The sequence below is a fragment of the Pantherophis guttatus genome, chromosome 4 (assembly GCF_059756535.1).
Source record: "Pantherophis guttatus breed Tessera chromosome 4, ASM5975653v1, whole genome shotgun sequence".
In the NCBI taxonomy this organism is placed as follows: Eukaryota; Metazoa; Chordata; class Lepidosauria; order Squamata; family Colubridae; genus Pantherophis; species Pantherophis guttatus.
The window spans coordinates 3,737,624-3,761,171 of record NC_142066.1 but is presented as its reverse complement, the minus strand read 5'-3'; the positions used below and the strand labels follow the sequence as shown (position 1 = coordinate 3,761,171).

The window sequence follows — 23,548 nt, the reverse complement described above, 5'->3', positions numbered from 1 at the left end:
GGAGTCACAAATATGAGAAGCATCCGGGGAGGGGAGAGGAGGAGGGGAGGGGAGAGGCTGCTGGTCCCTCCCCGCAGGGGAACTCCCCAGGCGTGGGGGCAAGGCCTGAGTCAGAGGGTCAGCGGCGGGGGAGGGCGCACTCCTTGGCCCCCGCAGACAGGAGAAAGGGGGGAAGGGGTCAGGCTGTCCTGGCCCCCACTGGCATTTTTACCCCCATGGATTTCTCCCCCCCCCAACCCATATTTCTACAGTGGGGAGGGGTCTGAATGAACCCTTCCTTCATTACTCATTATTAATTATAATAATTATAAATTATTATTATTAAGTATTATAAAGTATTATAAAGTATTATTAAGTATTATTATCAATTATTATCAATTATTATTATTATTATTAAGTATTATAAAGTATTATAAAGTATTATTATCAATTATTATCAATTATTATTATTAAGTATTATTAAGTATTATTAAGTATTATTAAGTATTATCAATTATTATCAATTATTATTAATTATTATTATTAAGTATTATTAAGTATTATTAAGTATTATCAATTATTATCAATTATTATTAATTATTATTATTAAGTATTATTATTAAGTATTATTAAGTATTATCAATTATTATCAATTATTATTAATTATTATTATTAAGTATTATTATTAAGTATTATTAAGTATTATCAATTATTATCAATTATTATTATCAATTATTATTATCAATTATTACTATTATTAATTATTATTATTAAGTATTATAAAGTATTATTAAGTATTATTATCAATTATTATTAATTATTATTATTAAGTATCATTAAGTATCATTAAGTATTATTATCAATTATTATCAATTATTATTAATTATTATTATTAATTATTATTATTAAGTATTATTAAGTATTATTAAGTATTATCAATTGTTATCAATTATTATTAATTATTATTAATTATTATTAATTATTATTATTAAGTATTATTAAGTATTATTAAGTATTATCAATTATTATCAATTATTATTAATTATTATTAATTATTATTATTAAGTATTATTAAGTATTATTATCAATTATTATCAATTATTATTAATTATTATTAATTATTATTATCAATTATTATTATCAATTATTATTATTAATTATTATTAATTATTATTATCAATTATTATTATCAATTATTACTATTATTAATTATTATTAATTATTATTATCAATTATTAATTATTAGTATCTATTATTATCAATTATTATTATTAATTATTATTAATTATTTAGTTTTAGTTTAGTTTTATTAAATTTATATACCGCCCTACTCCCGAAGGACTCAGGGCGGTGAACGGGCACAGGATAAAATACAGAAATACAAAAGTTAAAGACAATATAAGACCAAATTAAGTAATTTAGCCCACGACAATTAAAATCCCAATAAATTTAAAACAAATTAAAATTTCAATTTAAAATTTAGAGTATTTTAAAAATTATTATTATTAATTATTATTATTAATTATTATTATAAATTATTATTATTATAAATTATTATTATTATTATTATTATTAATTATTATTAATTATTTAGTTTTAGTTTAGTTTTATTAAATTTGTATACCGCCCAACTCCCGAAGGACTCAGGGCGGTGAACAGGCACAGGATAAAATACAGAAATACAAAAGTTAAAAACAATTTAAAACCAAAGTAAATAATTTAGCCCACGACAATTAAAATCCCAATAAATTTAAAACAAATTAAAATTTCAATTTAAAATTTAGATTATTTTAAAAAGTATTATTATTAATTGTTATTAATTATTATTATTATTATTTATTATTATTATTATTAATAATAATAATAATAAAGCCTGAGTGGCGTAGGAGGCTAATGCCTCCTACTAAGGCAGCATTTAACATCCAGCTGCCCGCAATTGAACTGCGAGTTCAATTCTCACCAGGCTCAAGGTCGACTCAGCCTTCCATCCTTTCTAAGGTGGGTAAAATGAGGACCCGGTTTGTGGGGGCAATAAGCTGACTTTGTATAAAAAAATATACAAAAGTATGAAGGCTATTGCTTAACGCCTTGTAAGCCGCCCTGAGTCTCCGGAGAAGGGCGGCATATAAAAATACATAAATTTTAAAAAAAATTAAATTAAATTAAATTATTTATTATTATTATTATTATTATTATTATTATTATTATTATTATTATTATTATTATTGGTTAATCTTTAGTGAGATTCACAACCTTTGAGGCTGGTTAATAGCTCAGCAGCTCGAGTCCTAACCAAGGACCTAGGAACTGTTAAGGTATCGTCGGAGGATGTAAGCTCTTCTGAGTAAGGTGGTTTTTTGTAGAGTCAAAATGTTAAAGTCCGGAAAATTTAGAATTTCTAAATAGCGGGGTAGCCCTTTGGGTATTGCTCCAAGGGCTCACCCGCTATTTAGAAATTCTAAATTATTATTATTATTATTATTATTATTATTATTATTATTATTATTATTATTATTATTATTATTCATTACTCGTATCCTTTTCAGGTATTCAAATTAAGTTTATGCTCTTATCTGTTATCTTATTTATGTATTTATTTATTTTATTTACTAATGGACCTTGCACGCTGCCCTATCTCCAACAGACTCAGGGCGGCTCACAACAAATAAAGCAAACAAACCATTAAAACAGAGAAACCATTAAGAAAAATTAAACCATTAAGCCATTAAGAAAAATTCAATGAAAAAAACCCAGTTAAAATTCTATTAAAGCATATCTATCAAGCATATTATATATCCTTGACAAATAAATAAATAAAATAAATAAATAAATAAGAAGAAGAAGAATAAAAATAATCACACCCAGACACCCAATCCCCATAATCGGTGATTGCGATGTTTATTTATTTATTTTTTTTGCCTTAGGCGATCGCCAATGAAAGAGAAACTTTGCAAACTTTTCAAAACTTCTTTTCCAACTTCTTTCCAACTTTTTTCCCCCCTCCCCGCCCTGAAACTTTTCAAGCTTCTTTTCGAACTTTTCGAGCTTCTTTTCGAACTTTTCGAACTTCTTTTCGAACTTGTCAAAACTTTTCAAAACTTTCTAAAACCTTTACAAACTTTAAACGCTTTCAAAAAAACGTATGAAAAGTGTTGAGCCTCTGAAAGCTTTTCCAGCTTTTAAAAGCGTTCCAACTTTTTCCAGCTTCTTTTCAAACTTTCAAAACTTTCTAAAATCTTGAAAAACGGTTTTAAAAACTTTCAAAACTTTTAAAAAACATACGAAAAGTTTTCAAAGTTTGGAAGCTTTTCAAAGCTTTTCGAAGTTTTGAAGTTTTTCAAAGCTTTTCAAAGTTGTGAAGCTTTTAAAAGCTTTTCAAAGTTTGGAAGCTTTTCAAACTTTTTAAAAAGTTTTAAAACTTTTCCCTCCTGAATTAAACCGCCGGAGCAGTTTCATGGCTCCCCATAAAGGCCTGTAAGATAGGATCCCTCTCTAACTGAGACTGTTCAAGGTTGAAGATGAGGTAGACTGCCTTGGAATGGGGAGGCTCCATTCAGGCAGAGAGGCTGATAATGGTTTTTTTTCCTCCAGCTGGAAAGACCCCATTTGAAGGCCAGGGAGCAAAATTCCCCACTTTCACTTTTGTTATAAACTGCCTTCCAGGAATTGCTTGGTCAGCGCAACAATGGAAGGAAAAAGAAAATAAAATTTACCTTAAATGGGACTTTCTGCTCTTACTTTATGTTGGGAAAGAATTGTGAGTAGCAGGGGAATTCTAGCCAGGCCAGGACACAAATAAGATAAGAAAATATTTATTTTATTTTATTTTATTTTATTTTATTTTATTTTTATTTTATTTTATTTTATTATTATTTTATTTTATTTTATTTTATTTTATTTTATTTTATTTTATTTTATTATTTTATTTTATTATTTTATTTTATTTTTTATATTATTTTGTTTTACTTTATTATTATATTATTTAATTTAGTTTTTTTTCATGTGGCCAATATTTGCACAAACCTTGCCTACTGTTAGAAACGTATATTTTTTCAGTCTGGATATTTCTATTTCTAAGAAAAGGCCCTTTTTCTGTCTGCTAGGACAGAAATCAACTTTCTTCCCTCAGGGCACTGGACTACAACTCCCATCTCCAGCCTGCAGCAGATGGGAGCTATAATCCAACCCATTCCTCTCCTAAAGTAATTCAACCCCTCTACTCTGATTCTGGTGTCTGTGTGTATAACTTTTTCAGGGAGATTTTTTTCTCAGCCTGGCACCTTCCAGATTTTGAAGATGCCATCATGCCCCTCAAATGCCCCAATCGATTGGCACTGGGCATTCTGAAAGCCGTCCTACTTCCGGAAGGAAGGAAGGAAGGAAGGAAGGAAGGAAGGAAGGAAGGAAGGAAGGAAGGAAGGAAGGAGATGGGAATGGGGAGAAGGAAAAAGAAGGAAGGAGATGGGAATGAGGAGAAGGAAGGGAAGGAAGGGAGGGAGGGAGGGAGGAAGGAGGGAGGAAAGGAAGGAAGGAAAGGAAGGAAGATGATAATGAGAAGGAAAAGGAAGAAAGGAAGGAGGGAAGGAAGGAAGGAAGGAGATGGGAATGTGGAGAAGAGAAGGAAGGAGCGAAGGAAGGAGGAAAGGAGATGGGAAGGAGGAGAAGGAAAGGAAGGAGGGAGGGAGGGAAGGAAGGAGGAAAGGAGATGGGAACGAGGAGAAGGAAAGGAAGGGAGGGAGGGAGGGAGGAAGGAGATGGGAATGAGGAGAATAAAAGGAAGGGAGGAAGGAAGGGAGGGAGGAAGGAGATGGGAATAAGGAGAATAAAAGGAAGGGAGGGAGGAAGGAAGGAGGGAAGGAGATGGGAAGGAGGAGAAGGAAAGGAAGGAGGGGAAGGAAGGAAGGAGGGAGGGAAGGAAGGAAGGTAGGAAAGAAAGGAAGGAAGATGATAATGAGGAAAAGGAAAGGAAGGGAGGGAGGGAGGAAAGAAGGGAGGGAGGGAAGGAAGGAAGGAAAGGAAGGAAGACGATAATGAGAAGGAAAAGGAAGGAAGGAAGGAGGGAAGGAAGGAGATGGGAATGTGGAGAAGGGAAGGAAGGAGCGAAGGAGGGAGGGAGGGAAGAAAGGAGGAAAGGAGATGGGAATGAGGAGAAGGAAAGGAAGGGAGGGAGGGAGGGAGGAGATGGGAATAAGGAGAATAAAAGGAAGGGAGGGAGGGAGGAAGGAGGGAAGGAGATGGGAAGGAGGAGAAGGAAAGGAAGGAGGGGAAGGAAGGAAGGAGGGAGGGAAGGAAGGAAGGTAGGAAAGAAAGAAAGGAAGATGATAATGAGAAGGAAAGAAAGGAAGGAAGGAGATGGGAATGAGGAGAAGGAAGGAAGGAAGGGAGAGGGAGGGAGGGTTAGGGTAATGTCTTACTCAGCAACAGAAATTTTGGGCTCAGTTGTGGTCGTATGTCGAGGACGACCTGTGTCTCAAGTGTTTGCACGGCATACGTCAACCTTTCTCAGCTCCACAACTTTAAGATGCGTGGACTTCCACTCCCAGGATTCCCCAGCCAGCCTTGCTTGTTCCTCCTCAGGCCGCGCACTTTGTACTCGCTCAGAGGCACTCTTCTTTAGCCCAGCTTGTATTCAAGCACCTCTGTTACAACACCACGAGTGGTGAGCTCTACAAAGCATGCCAGGGACAAAATAATTGTGCGGCCTACGCGTGGGTGGTTGGGCCTGAGTGCAATTTTGCCCAGGTGTGTGGCAAACACACCCGTCCGCGTCTGTGTCAGCAGGAACAGCCAATCGCCTTGCAAAGAAAAATACTCTGCAGTTGCTCAGGGGCACTGTGTCTTTGTCCTGCGGCTGAACCTCAGCCCTGCAGGCAAACAATCTTCGATTAAACCCTGGTTAAAATCAAGCCCAGAAGAGACGGCACACACAAGCCATTTTTCCTCACAATGTGGCCAAACTGTTTTTTTGTTTTTTTTTTTCCTCCTGTGCTTGTAGAGAAACACGGCAGGCGGAAAACCAACAGGTGCAGCGCTTTTGGGAGTTGGAGCAGCTCGTCCTCGACTTACAACCACCATTGAGCCGAGACAGCCGTCAAGCGAGTTTTGCCCGATTTTACGATCTTTCTGGCTTTTTTTTTGTGGTGAAGCGAATCGCTGCCGTTGTTACGTTAGGAACATGGGTCGTTAAATGAATCCGGCTTCCCCCTTTGACTTTGCTCGTCCGAAGGTCGCAAAAGCGGGGATGATATCACTCCGGGGACACTGCAAACCGTTATAAATACGAGTCAGCTGCCGAGCGTCTGGATTTTGACCACGTGAGCACGGGGATGCTGCGACGGTCGTAAGTGTGAAAAGCGGTCGTCACTTTTTTTTCCAGTGCCGTTGTAACGCTAAACGGTCACTAAACGAATGATTGCATGTCGACTGCCTATAGTCACCTCAGGGCTTATCTGTCAAAATTTTTCTCTCTTTTTTTTTTAAAAAAAATAACAATAAAACAGATGAACAGAGTGGGAAGGGACCTCGGAGGGGACCTCCTGCCCAAGCAGGAGACTCTACATCCGTGATGGCGAACCTATGGCACGCGTACCACCAGCCATATTGGTGGGCATGTGAACATTGCCCTCAGCTCAGCTCCAGCACACATGCGCACGTGCCTGCCAGCTAATTTTCGGGCCTTCCGGGCCCACCGGAAGTTGGGAAACAGGCTATTTCCGGCCTCCGGGGGCGGGGGAGAGGAGGCCATTTTTGCCCTCCCCAGGCTCCTAGAAAGCCTCTGGAGCCTGGGGAGGACAAAAAACAGGCCTTCCGGTCCCACTGGAAATCGAGAAAAAAACAGGCCGTTTCCGTCTTCCGGGGTGGTGGGGAAGGCTGTTTTCACCCTCCCCAGGCTCCTAGAAAGCCTCTGGAGCCTGGGGAGGCCAAAAAAACGGGCCTTCCGGTCCCACTGGAAATCGGGAAACAGGCCATTTCTGGCTTCCTGGTTGGTGGGGAAGGCCGTTTTCACCCTCCCCAGGCTCCTAGAAAGCCTCTGGAGCCTGGGGAGGGCAAAAAACAGGCCTTCCGGTCCCACTGGAAATCGGGAAACAGGCCGTTTCCGGCTTCTGGGGTGGTGGGGAAGGCTGTTTTCACCCTCCCCAGGCTCCAAGAAAGCCTCTGGAGCCTGGGGAGGGCGAAAAACGGGCCTACCGGGCCCACCGTGCCATCACGTGCCAAAAGCGGGGGTCGCATGGAAGGGGTCAAGTATCCATGCGCAGGGGGGCGGGGTGCATTGAATTATGGGTGTAGCCACACGTGCGTGCGATCCCCCCCCCTGGTGCTCCCACCGGCTTTCGGCACTCGACGGCAAAAAGATTAGCCGTCACTGCCCTACATCATTTCTGACAACAGGGCAGTCCGGTCTCTTCTTGAAAGCTTCCATGGATGAATAACAGAATAATAACAGAGTTGAAGGGACCCTGTAGGTCATCTACTTGATGGCCGTGACCGGGAGGATTTTCCATCAGGTCCGCCTGATTCGCCAGTTGCGTCCCTTTCTGGATCGGGACTCCCTACGCACGGTCACTCATGCCCTCGTCACTTCCCGCCTGGACTACTGTAACGCTCTCTACATGGGGCTCCCCTTGAGGAGCATCCGGAGGCTCCAACTGGCGCAGAGTGCGGCCGCGCGGGTGGTTATGGGAGCAACATGGCGTTCCCATATAACACCTCTCCTGCGCGAGCTACACTGGCTCCCGGTGGTCTTCCGGGTGCGCTTCAAGGCTTTGGTTACCACCTTTAGAGCGCTCCATGGCTTAGGGCCTGGTTATTTACGGGACCGCCTGCTGCCGCAAACGGCCTCCCACCGGCCGGTACGCTCTCACAGAGAGGGACTCCTCCGGGTGCCGTCGGCCAAACAATGTCGGCTGGCGGCCCCCAGGGGGAGAGCCTTCTCTGTGGGGGCACCTTCTATCTGGAACGAGCTCCCCCCGGAGATACGGAGGATCCCGGATCTGCGCATCTTCCGCTGCGCTCTCAAGTCCTTTTTATTTCACCAGGCTGGTCTGGCCTAACCTCTCCCATTCTCTTTTTAATGTAAATTTTAATGTAAATTTTAATTTGTTCTTAACCTGGGGTTTTAAATTTGTATTGGGCTAAGTTGATTTAATTCGATTTTACTTCTGCTCTTAAATTTTTGTATTCTATGTGTTTTATCTTGTGCCTGTTCACCGCCCTGAGTCCTTCGGAAGTAGGGCGGTATATAAATCAAATAAAAATCAAATAAATAAATAAATAAATAAATAAAATAAATCTAGTCCAACACCCCCTGCCTAAGCAGGAGACCCTGCACCATTTCTGACAAGAGGGCCATCCCGTCTCTTCTTCCACAACTTCTGAAGGCAACTTCTGTTCTATTAATTTGCGAGGACGCTGCGGAGAGGACGATTCTGGGCCGGTGGAGGATTCCCGCGGTCGGGCAGGGCTGAGTCGGCCTCGCCAACTTTCTTGCCAGTGTCGGGTGCTGCACTTGGCCCATGAGAAGGCAGGGTGGAGACGGGCGAGGAAGCCAGCTTTTTTTTTTTTTTTTTACTTTTGGGGAGATCTGCTGCGACATACGCCCGAGGGGACACCGCGCCACACCCTTGCAGGTTGAGGAAAATTACGAATCCAGTTCGACTAGCTGCTAAAGGGAGCAGGCCGGGCATGGGAAAAGTGAGTAAGGACAGAGCCACGGTGGAGTTCAGGCTTCGCCGAATTGTCGAGCGGGGAAGGGACACCCCAAAGGTCATCTAGTCCAACCCCCACGGCGAAAGCCTCTGCTTGAAAAGAACCCCGGGAGTGACGGCGGTCCGTTTTTTCTTTCGAAGCCCCACTGTCAGGAGGGTTTTCCTGGCATTTGTGGAAAATCTAGATAGCTGCCACTTCTTCTTCTTCTTCTTCTTCTTCTTCTTCTTCTTCTTCTTCTTCTTCTTCTTCTTCTTCTTCTTCTTCTTCTTCTTCTTCTTCTTCTTCTTCTTCTTCTTCTTCTTCTTCTTCTTCTTCTTCTTCATTTATTTTATTGAATTTCAACAATTAAACATGGCTTGGTGGGCGTGGCTTGGTGGGAGTGGCAGGGGAAGGATACTGCAAAATCTCCATTCCCTCCCCACCCCAGGGGAAGGCTACTGTAAAATCTCCATTCCCTCCCTACTCCAGGGGAAGGCTACTGCAAAGTCTCCATTCCCTCCCCACTCCAGGGGAAGGATACTGTAAAATCTCCATTCCCTCCCCACTCCAGGGGAAGGTTACTGCAAAATCTCCATTCCCTCCCCACTCCATGGGAAGGCTACTGCAAAATCTCCATTCCCTCCCCACTCCAGGGGAAGGTTACTGCAAAATCTCCATTCCCTCCCCACTCCAGGGGAAGGCTACTGCAAAATCTCCATTCCCTCTCCACTCCATGGGAAGGATACTGTAAAATCTTCATTCCCTCCCCACTCCAGGGGAAGGTTACTGCAAAATCTCCATTCCCTCCCCACTCCAGGGGAAGGATACTGCAAAATCTCCATTCCCTCCCCACTCCAGAGGAAGGATACTGTAAAATCTTCATTCCCTCCCCACTCCAGGGGAAGGTTACTGCAAAATCACCATTTCCTCCCCACTACAGGGGAAGGATACTGCAAAATCTCCATTCCCTCCCCACTCCAGGGGAAGGATACTACAAAATCCCCATTTCCTCCTGATCAGCTGGGACTCGGGAGGCAGAGAATAGATGGGGACGGGGCCAGTCAGAGGTGGTATTTCCTGATTCTCTGAACTACTCAAAATTTCCGCTACCGGTTCTCCAGAACTGGTCAGAACCTGCTGGAACCCACTTCTGATAACACTACAGTTCACCTATACTCTATACATTTTTACTAAATCTACGTTCTGCTTGGTCTGTTTCTTTCCCAGTTTTCTGTTTCCGATCCAATTGTATCACTTATTTCCTTTTTGTTATCACTAGAAGAAACAAACTTCCTCTAACCAACTGTATATTTTCTTCCAGTGTCTTTTCGTTTTGGAGCGTAACCACCATGTATGAAGGAAGGTACCTTGCTTTTGCCCACATTTCCGACAGTTTGGGCTTAAATTTGGATGTATCTTTGCTAATCTAGAGGGTTTCAAATACCAGCGATAGAACATTTTGTATTGTGTTTTCTTTATATTTCGCCGATCTAGTTAATTTGTAATTTCTATTCCAAATTGTTTCCCAATCCTCTAATTCAATATTATGCCCGACATTTTTTGCCCAAGCTATCATACTGTAGCTCCCTTCACTATATCTTCGGCTCTGTCAAATTCTAATAAATAGTTGTAAATTTTGGTTATCAGTTTTTCATCCGGGCCAATCAATATTTTGTCTAATTGTTGTGGCAACATTTCAATTCCATATTCATCTTTATCTTTTATATACCGTGATTTTAATTGCAAATAGGGCCACCAATCTATATTTATTCCCTGTTCTTCCAGTTCCTGCTGCCACTTCTGTCGGTTGGAGAGAGCTGGAGTCAGCTGGGGAGTGTCGGTGGGGACGATAAAAGAGGAGTTTTGTAGCTCAGGGTTGAATTGAGGGGTCCTTGGTGCCCTCTGAGGTTGGTGGTTTTCATGCAGACGTTTCAGGACCCAACTAGGGAACCTCATCAGTGCTGGGTGGGGTTTGGTGAGTGGAAGAGAAGAAGGGGAGGAGGAGGAGGAGGGAGAGGATGGTGGGGTTTTTGGTGCTCTCTGAGCTTGGTGGTTTTCTTGCAGACTTTTCATGACCCAGCTAGGGAACATCATCAGTGCTGGAAGGGAGTGGGGTTTGCAGAGACGAGGAGGAGGAGGAGGAGGAGGAGGAGGAATAATGTGGGGTCCTTGGTGCTCTCTGAGCTTGGTTCTTTTCTTGCAGAAGTTTTGTGACCTAAACTAGATGACGTCGTCAGTGCTACTCACAGTGTCGATTGTGCAACATAACCTATGTGGCTGCATGTTGGGATGTGCCGGTCTCATGGGGGGGGGAGGAGTAAGAGATCACAAGCAGATGAGGGAATTTGCGTGGACTGCCTGCTTGAACAGGGGGTTGGAGTAGAAGACCTCCAAGGTCCCTCCCGGTTCTTGTTCTTCTGAACCTTACAATTTTGAACAGTACAATTTCCCCTGTATACAGCCGGAGACACTAGGGAGGGTTTCTTTTTTCCGAGTCTCTCTTTTTTTTCCCACCCATTATGCGGCTGTGGGCTCGGCTGACTCTTACCAGACCGCTCCTTGGCATCGTCTCTTTGCCCAGCCTCCTAACGTCTTTCTCACATACCATCACGGGGTGTGAAAGAGGGACGTACGCGTCGTTGGCTTAGCCAGAGGCGAGACTTACACCTTTGTTTTGGAAACGGCCTCGCCTGGCCTGCGATGCGTAAAATTGAAGCCATCAGTGGTTTGTGTTGAATTGTATGTTTTACTGACCAAAGAAATAAAGAGAGAGTAGTATAAGATCTATTTCGAGCTATTTAGCTCTCCGCAGGTAGTCCTGTACCCTTCTGGGATTCGAACCCGAGCCCGGTTCCGAGCTGGGTGCTGAAGTCCACACAGCATGGACTTTGTAGTACCCGCCACATGGACTTTGTCCCAAAGATGCTTTTTTTTCAAGAGACAACTGGACTTCCTGTTGTTCTTTGAAGACTGAGGTGGTATTCAGCCGGTTTGGATCGGTTCGCCTGAACTGCTTGTGGAAATAACAATTCCACACTTGTCGGGGCGAATCGGTTGTAACAAAATGTGAAACCCACCGCTGCTTAAGACCCATTTTTCACACTTACGACCATTGCGACAAAGCCCCCGTGGTCACATGATCAAAATTCAGATACTGGGCCACTGACTCGTATTTATGTCGGCCACTGCATCCTGGAGGGGTGTGTGTCACGCGATTCCCCTCTTTGCGACCTTTTCTGACCAGTCAAAGTCAAACGGGGAAGCCAGATCCGCTTAATGACTGTGTTAGTAATTTAACCACCACAGCGATTCATTTAACAATGGTGGCAAGGAAAGTCGTAAAACGGGGTAAAAGCTCACTTCACCCAATTTCTCACCAAGCCGCGTAAATTTGTTCGGGCTCAACTGTTGTTAGCGGAGGACTCCCCTGTACATACGCTGAAGCGAAACGGGAAAGCCGGATTCGCTCAATGGCCGTGTTAGTAATTTAACCACTGCAGCGATTCACTTAACGGTGGCCAGGAAAGTCGTAAAACAGGGTAAAAACTCGCTTCACCCAATTTCTCACCGAGCTGCGTAAATTTGTTCGGGCTCAACTGTCACTAGCGGAGGACTCCCCTGCACATACGCTGAAGCGAAACGGAAAAGCCAGATTTGCTCAATGACCATGTTAGCAATTTAACCATTGCAGTGCTTCACTTAACAACGGTGGCAAGGAAAGTCGTAAAACGGGGTAAAAGCTCGCTTCACCCAATTTCTCACCGAGCCGCGTAAATTTGTTTGGGCTCAACTGTTGTTAGCGGAGGACTCCCCTGCAGATACACTGAAGCGAAACGGGAAAGCCAGATTCGCTCAATGACCGTGTTAGTAATTTAACCACCGCAGCGATCCACTTAACAACAGTGGCGAGGTAAGTCGCAAAATGGAGCAAAACTCACTTCACCAGCTAAACCGGATCCACTTAACAATCGTGTGGCTCACTTAACAACTGCAGCGAATCGCTTCGCCGTGGTGGCAACGACAAGTCTCGCTTAGCAGCAGATACTGGGGGCTCCATTGTGGTCGTAAGTCGAGGACTGCCTCTAAAAGAACAGGCATGGCCTTCTTTCGAGAGATCTCTCAATGAGGCACTCGGTCCATGAGTTCATCAGCATTTCGGCCTTGAAATCCAGGCGTTTTTCGATAAGAGAAGTGAAGGGTAAACCGACAGCTCACGTCAGAGAGGAGCTCCTGACACATCCCAGCACGCTGTGCAACCACTTCCTAGCACACAACACACCCTTGCACAGCAGAGGTGGCATAATCCGAGTGCGTGAACCTAGGACGCATGCAGCCCTCTGAATCATAACTTCCACCCAAAAATGAAGCAATGCATATATGTTAAAAAAAAAAACAGGATTTCCGTTCCTTGGAACAGTGGGGAGTGGGGAGAGTGGGGGGAAGTTGGTCGGTTGGGTGCAAAAGTGCAAGAGAACAGAATCACGGAGTTGGGAGGTACCTCGGAGGTCTTCTAGTCCAACCTCCTGCTCGAGCAGGAGTTCCTACCCCATTGGAGATAAAACGGTTGTCCAATCTCTTCTTTAAAAAACCCTCCCGCGATAAGAGCATTCACAACTTCTGGTGGCAAGTCGTTCCACGGGTGAATTATTCTTCTGCCAGGAAATTTGTCCTCAGTTCTAGGTTGCTTCTCTCCTTGGTTAGTTTCCACCCGTTGCTTCTTGTCCTACCTTCAGGGGCTTTGGAGAATAGCTTGACTCCCTCTCCTTTGGGGCAGCCCCTGAGATATTGGAACCCTGCTATCATATCTCCCCTAGTCCTTCTCTTTGTTAGACTAATAAAATAACAGCGTTGGAAGGGGCTTCAAGAGGTCTTCTAGTCCAACCCCCTCAAGTATAGGAGACCCCCGATACCATTTCAGACAAATCCAATCTCTTCTTAAAAACCTGTCGCATTCACAACATCTGGTGGCAAGCAGTTCCACTGGTTAATTGTTCTGTCAGAAAATTTCCTCTTTAATTCCAGGTTGCTTCTCTCCTTGGTTAGTTTCCACCCATTGTTTCTTGTCCTGCCTTCGGGTGCTTTGGAGAATAGGTAGACCCCCTCTTCTTTGGGGCAGCCCCTCAAATATTGGAAGATGTCATCATATCATCCCTGGTCCTTCTTTTTATTAAATTAGACCAGGGGTCAGCAACCTGCGGCTCCGGAGCCGCATGCGGTTCTTTGGGCCCTCTGCTGTGGCTCCCTGTCAGGTGATCCCACCACTGGCTGGCCCCACCCCTCGCCCTCCCCTCCCAGTCACTCCTCACCTGGCCTGAGAAGGTAAGGGTGATGGTGATGGATGGAGAAGCGGCCAGGGCAGAGACAGAGAGATACAGAGAGAGGGGGAGAGAGAGAGACATAGAGAGATACAGAGAGAGGGGGAGAGAGAGACATAGAGAGATAAAGAGAGAGGGAGAGAGAGAGAGATAGATAAAGAGAGGGAGAGAGAGAGACATAGAGAGATACAGAGAGGGGGAGAGAGAGACATAGAGAGATACAGAGAGAGAGGGAGAGAGAGATATATAGAGAGATATAGAGAGAGGAGGAGAGATATAGAGAGAGATACAGAGAGGGGAAGAGAGAGAGAGACAGAGATACAGAGAGAGAGGGAGATATATATATATATATAGAGAGAGAGAGAGGGAGAGAGATATATATAGAGAGAGATACAGAGAGGGGAAGAGAGAGAGAGACATAGATACAGAGAGAGAGAGGGAGAGAGAGAGAGAGATACAGAGAGGGAAAGAGAGACAGAGAGATACAGAGAGAGAGGGAGATATATATATATATATATATATAGAGAGAGAGAGGGAGATATATATATATAGAGAGAGAGATACAGAGAGGGGGAGAGAGAGAGAGACAGAGAGAGATACAGAGAGAGAGGGAGGGAGGGAGGGAGGGAGAGAGATGTCAAAAGGATTTTGTGGTTCCCGGTGTTTTTTAACAGCTGGTTCTCTGCCCTAATGACCGGCTGGGTAGGCATGGCTAGGGGGGGGGTGTCATGTGACTGGTGGAAGTGAGTGACATCGAGTTGGCCACGCCCACCCAGGTTTTGTGGCTCCCGGTGTTTTCTTTTCTGAGGGAAACAGATCCAAATGGCTCTTTTTGAGTATTTAAGGTTGCCGACCCTTGAATTAGACGTACCCAATTCCCGCAACTGTTCCTCATATAATTTTATCCTCCAGTCCCCTCATCCTCTTTGTTGCTCTTCTCTGCACTCTTTCCAGAGTCTCAACGTCTTTTTTTTAATATCGTGGCAACCAAAACTGGATGTAATATTCCAAGTGTGGCCTTATAAAGCGGTATTAACGCTTCGCGGGGGTGGCTTCGGTTGGGGGAATTCTGGGAGTTGAAGTCCACAGGTCTTTAAAAGTTGCCAAGGTTGGACACCCCACCCCACCCGGATTTAGAAAAAAAAAAAAAGGCGAATAAAAACCAGCCTGAAGAAGCCGAAGGTTTCGTGACTTCTGACTATAAATAGTTCAGGGGGACGAAGAGGCGTTCCCGGTTTTTTTTCCCCTCACAGGCTCACACACGCTTCCCCCGAGAATTAACGTCATGCTTTGCCACATTAACGGATTGCTTTGTACCTGTACGAGTGTGTACTTGTGCGCAACACCAAGGGGCCCGGAATAATCCATAATAATTCACATTTTAGAGATGGAAGGGAGAAAACGGCGAAGGCTATTTAGCGCCACGACAAACGGGAAACCCTTAATTGAATGGAGCCTGTGTCAGGGTTCCAAGGAGTACAACTCAACCCATCCAAGACCGAGTGGCTGTGGTTTCTGACGTCCCGATATAGTCAGTTGACGCCATCGCTGACTATTGGGGGCGAATCGCTGGCCCCCACAGAGAGGGCTCGCAACTTGGGTGTCCTCCTGGATTCATGGCTGTCTTTAGAAGAGCACTTGACGGCCGTGACCGGGACGGTTTTTCATCAGGTTCGCCTGATTCGCCAGTTGCGTCCCTTTCTGGATCGGGACTCCCTACGCACAGTCATTCATGCCCTCGTCACCTCCCGCCTGGACTATTGTAACGTTCTCTACATGGGGCTCCCCTTGAGGAGCACCCGGAGGCTCCAACTGGCACAGAGTGCGGCCACGCGGGTGGTTATGGGAGCAACATGGCGCTCCCGTGTGACACCTCTCCTGCGCGAGCTGCACTGGCTCCTGGTGGTCTTCCGGATGCGCTTCAAGGTTTTGGTCACCACCTTTAGAACGCTCCATGGCTTAAGACCTGGTTATTTATGGGACAGCCTCCCACCGGCCGGTACGCTCTCATAGAGAGGGGCTCCTCCGGGTGCCGTCAGCCAATGTCGACTGGCGGCCCCCAGGGGGAGAGCCTTCTCTGTGGGGGCACCCACTATCTGGAACGAGCTCCCCCCAGAGATACGGAGGATCCCGGATCTACGCACTTTCCGCCATGCTCTTAAGACCCTCCTATTCCAGCAAGCCGGCCTGGCCTAATTTTCTCCCCTTTCTTTTAAATTTTTAAATTGAAATTTTAATTGGTTTTAAATTATTGGGATTTTTAATTGTCTTGGGCTAAATTATTTAATTTGGTTTTAATTATGTTTCTAACTTTTGTATTTATGTATTTTATTTTGTGCCTGTTTACCGCCCTGAGTCCTTCGGGAGTAGGGCGGTATATAAATTTAATAAAACAAACAAACAAACAAACAAACATTGCAAGTTGTACATTATGGTTGTTTAAAGTCACGACGGCCGTAAAGAGAATCACCGCGACCAGTAAGTTGCTGGTTTTCAGCCCAAATATTGGAAAATGCAGTCAAGAGGTCCGCGGTTACCGAGTGTCAAAATGCAGTCAGGTGACTGTGGTGGAGACGGGGCGCTCGTCGTAACTTCAGAAGTGGGTTGTTAAGTATGAGCTGGCCGTTTGCGGCAGCAGCCAAAAAAGCGAATACGATCCTGGGTTGGATAAACAGAGGCGTAGAATCAAAATCAGGTGAAGTATCAGTACCGCTTTGTAAAGCCTTAGTAAGGCCACACCTGGAATCCTGCAACTAATTTTGGTCACCACGTCACAAAAAAAGATGTTGAGACTTTGGAAAAAGTGCAGAGAAGAGCAACTAAGGTGATTAAAGAACTGGAGAATAAAACATACGAAGAACGGTTGTGGGAATTGGGTATGGCTTGTCTAAAGAAAAGACAAATTAGGGGTGACATGATAGCAGTAGTCCAGAATTTGAGGGGCTGCCCCAAAGAAGAGGGGGGTCAAACTATTCTCCAAAGCTCCTGAAGGCAGGACAAGAAACAACAGATGGAAACTAATCGAGGAGAGAAGCAACCTGGAATTAAGGAGAAACTTCCTAACAGTGAGGACAATTCACCTGTGGAACAGCTTGCCACCAGAAATTGTGGGTGCTCGAACACTGGAGGTTTTCAAGAAGAGATTGGACAGTCACTCGTCTCAAATGGAATAGGGTCTCCTGCTTGAGCACAGGGTTGGACTAGAAGACCTCCAAGGTCCCTCCCCACTCTATTCAGATTGATTGACTGAAGTACCCCTGGGCAGGTGTGTCGTAACTTTGAACAGTCGTTAAAGGGACTAGTCGTAATCCCCAGGAGACGGAGGGTTCTAGTCTCACCTTAAGAACAAAAACTGGCTGGGTGGGCCAATCACCAGGAGACTGGGAGTTCTATTCCCGTCTCAGGAAGCCAGCTGGGTGACTTTGGGCCAATCACCAGGAGACGGAGAGTTCTAGTCCCGCCTCAGGCATGAAAGCCAGCTGGGTGACTTTGGGCCAATCGAAGAGAGTGGGAGTTCTAGTCCCGCCTTAGACATGAAAGCCAGCTGGGTGACTTTGGGCCAATCACCAGGAGACGGAGAGTTCTAGTCCCGCCTCAGGCATGAAAGCCAGCTGGGTGACTTTGGGCCAATCGAAGAGAGTGGGAGTTCTAGTCCCGCCTTAGACATGAAAGCCAGCTGGTGACTTTGGGCCAATCACCAGGAGACTGGGAGTTCTAGTCCCGCCTTAGGCATGAAAGACAGCTGGGTGACTTTGGGCCAATCGAAGAGAGTGGGAGTTCTAGTCCCGCCTTAGACATGAAAGCCAGCTGGGTGACTTTGGGCCAATCACGAGGAGACTGGGAGTTCTTGTCCCGCCTTAGACATGAAAGCCAGCTGGGTGACTTTGGGCCAATCACCAGGAGACGGTGAGTTCTAGTCTCGCCTCAGGCATGAAAGCCAGCTGGGTGACTTTGGGCCAATCACCAGGAGACTGGGAGTTCTAGTCTCACCTCAGGCATGAAAGCCAGCTGGGTGACTTTGAGCCAATCACCAGGAGACAGAGAGTTCTAGTCCCGCCTTAAGCATGAAATCCAGCTGGGTGACTTTGGGCCAATCACCAGGAGATGGTGAGTTCTAGTCCCGCCTTAAACATGAAAGCCAATTGGGTGACTTTGGTCGGATCGGTCTCTCTCATCCCAGCCTACCTCACAGGGTTGTTGTTGTTGTTGTGGGGAACACAGGACAAAGAAAGTGGTTCTGGAATTATCGGTTGCCTTAAAATAATAATAATAACAAAATAATAATAAAGAAGGGATGCAAATAAATAAAGAAACTCACACCACAAAGCCTCTGATTGGGATGATTTTAATTGGCAATAAATTAAGGGTCTCCGGTGCTGTCACTCTCCTTTCTCCGCACGTCAGGAAATCAAGTCAAGATGGTGGTCACGTTCGGGAGCAGCGTGGCCAGCTCTGATTGGACGCCTGGGATTTGGCACAGGGGGTTTCCTTGCAGGTTGAGCTGAGCCAAGGCGGGGAAGGCGGCCAGGCTCCTGAGGGCGGAGGCTCGCTGGATGCCTTGATGGACGCAAAACGAGTTAAGGAGGGCTTTGGTCAGCGATACCCCACCCCCCACCGCCTGTCAATCTCCCCAGCTCCATTCAGGAACCGGCCTCGTCCTGCGACGCAAGGATACGGTTGTTACGGAGTGACAGTTCCTCCAGAGAAGGCAGAGGGGGCAGCCCTTCCAGGCTCTCGATCTGGTTGTCGTCGACTTCCATCACCTGGGGAAGAAAAAAGCGGAGAATGGGAGATACGGGGAGTCCTTCACTTACGATCGTCCGTTTAGTGACCGTTCGGGGTTGCCGCGGCCGGGAAAAAAGTGACCGGGACCGTTTATGACCGTTGTGGCATCCCTGCGGTCACGTGATCAAAATTCAGACGCTCGGCAACTGGCCTGGACTTATGACGGTTGCAAAAGGGGTCCCGTGGTCAAGCAAAGTCAAGGGGGAAGCCAGATTCGCTTCATAAACAAGCTAGTAACTTAACAACGGCAGTGATTCACTTAACAACGGTGGTAAGGAAGGTCGTAAAACAGGGCAAAATGCACTTGACAACGGTCTCGCTGAACAACAGAATTTGTGGGCACCATTGCGGTCGTAAGTTGAGGACTGCCTGTACAGCTCATTCACTACAGGTAGTCCTCCCCTTACAACAGGGACCAGAATTTCCATCGCTGAACAAGATGGTCATACAATGAGTCACGCCCAACTTGATGGCTTTCCCCCCGTTGTTAAGTGAATCACGCAAATCCAACTTCCCCATTGACTCTGCTCATCGGAAGGTGAATTTGGCCCCGCGGTCCAAATTCGGCCACATCGCGGGCCAAATCCGGCCACCCGAGGAGAACCTGTGCTCAGCCCAGAAAGCAAAGCTGTGGCTGATGGTTTCAGGGCTCTCTTAGGAGGGGGCGGGCACCAGGTTGGAGAAGCCGAGCTCCGAAAGAGGATGAGGGGAGTGAGGGGGGGGGAGTGACCTTACCTCGAGGCAAAGCATCATGGCCAGTGTGGGGGGGAAGGCCGAGAGAAGGTTGTCGGAGAGATTCAGGTGCGTGACCAGCAACAGGTGTTCGAGGTGGCACAGGTTGGTCAGGCCCTAAGGAAAGCAAAAAATAAATAATAATCAGAATTTCTTACTGTTCTTTTAACTCTTTACCTGACTTTATAGGCAAGTAAATCTACTCGCCTGTCAATCGTGGCTTCTTTCAGTTTCTTGCAGTGCTTTTAAATATTTTTAATACCAATATTTCATATTTTTAATATTTCACATTTTAAAAATCTCAGATGCAGTCGAAACCTCTCTTTTTCCAATCCTCCTTCGCTCTCTTGAATACAGGTAGTCCTCGACTTGCAACAGTCCGTTTAGTGACCGCTCAAAATCACTGCGGCGCCGAAAAATGTGACGTACGACCGTTTTTCCACAGTTGCTGCCTTATAGCGTCCCCCAGGTTCCCGTGATCAAAATTTCAGACGCTCGGTTCATATTTATGACGGTCGCAGCGTCCCCGGGATCACGCGATTCCCTTTTGCGCCCTTCGGACAAGCAACGTCAACGAGGGATGCCGGATTTGCTTAACAACTGTGTTGCTCGCTTTACAACTGCGGCGATCGGCTTAACAGCTGTGGCAAGAAAAGGGCGTGGAATGAGGCAGAATTCACTTCACAACCGCCTCGCTTAGCAATATTGGGCTCCGTCGCGGTCGTACGTCGAGGACTACCTGTATGGCACGAGGGCTGAGGTTTCCCGGGATTGCAACCGATGTGAGATTTGCACCCAGGACCAGTGACTGTTTTAATTTAGGAGAAAAATGGTGTAGAAATGTCAGAAAAGGGTGTAGGCAGTAGTGGGATTCAGTCGGTTTGGGCCGGTTCGAGCGAACTGGTAGATAAACTGCTGACTGGCTCTGCCCCTTCCCGCCCTGCCCCTTCCAGGAGTCCCCACGTGCCCCATTTTGGCTCCCAGGTAAGTACAGGGAGGCCTACTATGCCCAAAATGGCGCAGGGGGCGGTGCGGCCCCTCAGCGGCCCGTTTTTGCTCCCAGGAGGCTGCAGAGAGGCCTACTAGGCCCAAAATGGGGCGCAGGGGGTGGAGGTTCCCCACTAAGCCCGTTTTTGCTCCGAGGGGGGGGGGGGGCGGGGAATGCAGGAGTCCAAGTACTGCCTGTCACACACCCATGGCCACGCCCACCATGGCCACGCCCACCCAGCCGCTGATTAGGGCAGAGAACCAGTTGTTAAATTATTTGAATCCCACCACTGGGTGTAGGGTGTCCCGCCTGGGCGGGGAGGGGGAGGGGTTGGACTAGATGACCTAAAACAGTGATGGCTAACCATTTTGCCGTCGCGTGCTAAAACCCAGGGGGGAGCACGGGGGGGGGTCACGCACACGCGTGCCGACGCCCATAATTAAATGTGTGCGTGACCCCCCCGCGCTCCCCCGCTTTTGGCATGTGATGGCACGGTGGGCCCTCCCCAGGCTTTCGCCCTCCCCAGGCTCCAGAGTCTTTCTTGGAGCCTGGGGAGGGCGAAAACGGCCTTCCCTACCTCCCAGGAGGCTGGAAACGGCCTGTTTCCCAACTTTCGGTGGGACCGGAAGGCTCGTTTTTCGCCCTCCCCAGGCTCCAGAGCCTTTTTAGGAGCCTGGGGAGGGCGAAAACGGCCTTCCCTACCTCCCCGGAGGCCAGAAACAGCCCGTTTCCCGATTTCCGGTGGGCCCGGAAAGCCCGAAAATCAGCTGGCCGCCATGCGCATATGTGTTGGAGCTGAGCTAGGGCAATGCTCGCGTGCCCACAGATATGGCTCCACGTGCCTCACGGACCTACAAGGTCCCTTCCAACTCTGTTATTCTAAATTTACAGAACTCTTGTTCATCTAAATGTACAAAAAACATCGGGAAATCAATATGCAATTCGCAAGGATGAGGCGAATGACGCCTTCCGAGCCTTCGGTTTCTCCTTCCACAATTACGAGATTTTTTTTTCACGAAAACCCCCGTCAAACCAGTCCAAAAATTGACTTTCCACCCCGCAGAACTTAAGTCTGGTTCTCCCCAAGGGAGAAAAATTGGCGTTTTTTTTTTTTCTCAGGCCGGGCCCTCCGTATTTCCCAACACCGCTAAAGCGGTGAAGTTGGCACACCTTTAGCTTATGGACCAATTTCCTTGGCAGCCACAAAAGGAGGAAGTGGCTGCCACGATGGGTGACATCTGTAGCTCAAGTTCTGTAAACAGGGGTCCTGTGTTTGACACCTGTCTGTCTCTCCGTCTCTCTCTGGGTGTGTATTGTGTGCAGAAAAGTGAGGAATATAGGTAGTCCTTGAATTACGACCATTTGTTTAGTGACAATTTTGAAATTGCAGCGGCACTGAAAAGAAATGACTTACGGCCGTTTTTCACACCGACGGCCGTCGTGTGGAAAACAACGATCCCCAAAGTCAGAATCAGAACTAGAATAGAGCTGGAAGGGGCCTTCGAGGTCCTCTAGTCCAGCCCCTTGCTCAAGCAGGAGATCCTATCCCATTTCAGAAAAAAAAATGGCTGTCCAGTCTCTTCTGAAAAACCTCCTAATGAGGAAGCACCCGCAACTTCTGGTGGCAAGCTGTTCCACTGGTTAATTGCCCTCCCCGTTAGGAAGTTTGGAATGGAATGGAATGAAGGAGATTTGATCCCGTGACTCCTTAAGTCACGGGATCAAAAGTCAAAACGCCTGAGAACTGGCGGGTATTGATGGCGCCTGCCGGGTCCCGGAGTCACGTGATCAAGTTTTGCACTCTTCTGACACGGAAAAGGCAGATTCGCTGAACAATCTTGCGACCACAGCAGTGGTCGCAAAACGGGACAAAACTCACTTAACAACCGTCTGGCTTAGCAATGTTAAAATTTCGGGACAGCTGCGGCTGTAAAAATCAAGGAATAATTGTATCTGGAGCACCGTCGGCATTGACAAAATCCCCATCGGTCAATTGCGGAAGGCAGCTTGACTTGGAAAGGGCTGACATCCTACGATGAGGCATTTTAACGCCATCAAACAACCACATCTGTCTTATCTCAGGTCCTTGGGAACGACTGGATAGGCGGAGAAAAATTCCGAATCCCATCTCGACATCTGGCTGGCTCTTTACAAAGTTCGAAGAGGTAACCTCTCCTCTGTTTTTGGTACCCCAAGAATTAATCAGGCGGTCACATTCCTCGCCGTTTTCCGAGGACGCTCTCTGGATTGCTCACCTGGTTCTTAGATCTGCCCACCTGAAGGGACCCTCCATCCCCCTCATCCCTGGCCAACTACCTTTTGGGACAGGTCCACCACGCGCGAATCGGCGTACTCCATTTTGAGGACGCTGTTCTCAATCAGAAACTTGCTCCGGAGGTCGTCGAGGTACGAGGAGCGCATGGGGTCTGCGGCCTGATGAAGGAAAGACCGAAGTGAGGATACGAGAGCATCATTGGCTCGGTTATCAACAAGATTGACATGTGAATATATCCAGGTGGGTCATTTTATTATAAAGATACGGCAGGGTTTGTCATCCTTGGCAACTTTTAAGAGGGGTGGGCTTCAACTCCCAGAATTCCCCAGCTCACTCAGCTTTAAAATGGGTGGACTTCATGCTTTTAAGATGGGTGGACCAGAAGTCCCGGAATTCCCTAGCCGCTGTGGTTTAAAATAGATGAACTTCAACTCCCAGAATTCCCCAGCCACTCTGCTTTAAAATGGGTGGACGTTAACTCCCAGAATTCCCTAGACACTGTAGTTTAAAATGGGTGGACTACAGTTCCCAGAACTCCTCAGCTAGCATGCTTTTAAGATGGGGGGTGGACTTCAACTCCCAGAATTCCCTAGCCACTCTGCTTTAAAATGGGTGGACTTCAACTCCCAGAATTCCCCAGCCACTCTGCTTTAAAATGGGTGGACTTCATGCTTTTAAGATGGGTGGACCATAAGTCCCAGAATTCCTTAACCGCTGTGGTTTAAAATAGATGAACTTCAACTCCCAGAATTCCCCAGCCAGTATGCTTATAGGATGGGTGGACTTCAA

The 23,548-nt window shown here is 46.3% G+C and overlaps 1 protein-coding gene across 6 annotated transcripts in view; it reads right to left on the bottom strand.

Moving 5' to 3' along the window:
* Positions 1-18,308: 18,308 nt before the first annotated feature.
* The window catches only part of RABGGTA (Rab geranylgeranyltransferase subunit alpha), a 45,259-nt gene continuing 40,019 nt past the window's right edge, over positions 18,309-23,548 (bottom strand). For all 6 annotated transcript variants that reach the window (XM_060684924.2, XM_060684921.2, XM_060684923.2 and 3 more), the window contains 4 exons: positions 22,801-22,917; positions 19,500-19,613; positions 18,655-18,742; positions 18,309-18,536 (listed from right to left, as the gene is read on the bottom strand). In XM_060684924.2, coding sequence (XP_060540907.2) covers positions 18,388-18,536; positions 18,655-18,742; positions 19,500-19,613; positions 22,801-22,917 — 468 coding nt within the window. In that variant the 3' untranslated portion in view covers positions 18,309-18,387. The remainder of the gene's footprint in view (positions 18,537-18,654; positions 18,743-19,499; positions 19,614-22,800; positions 22,918-23,548) is intronic.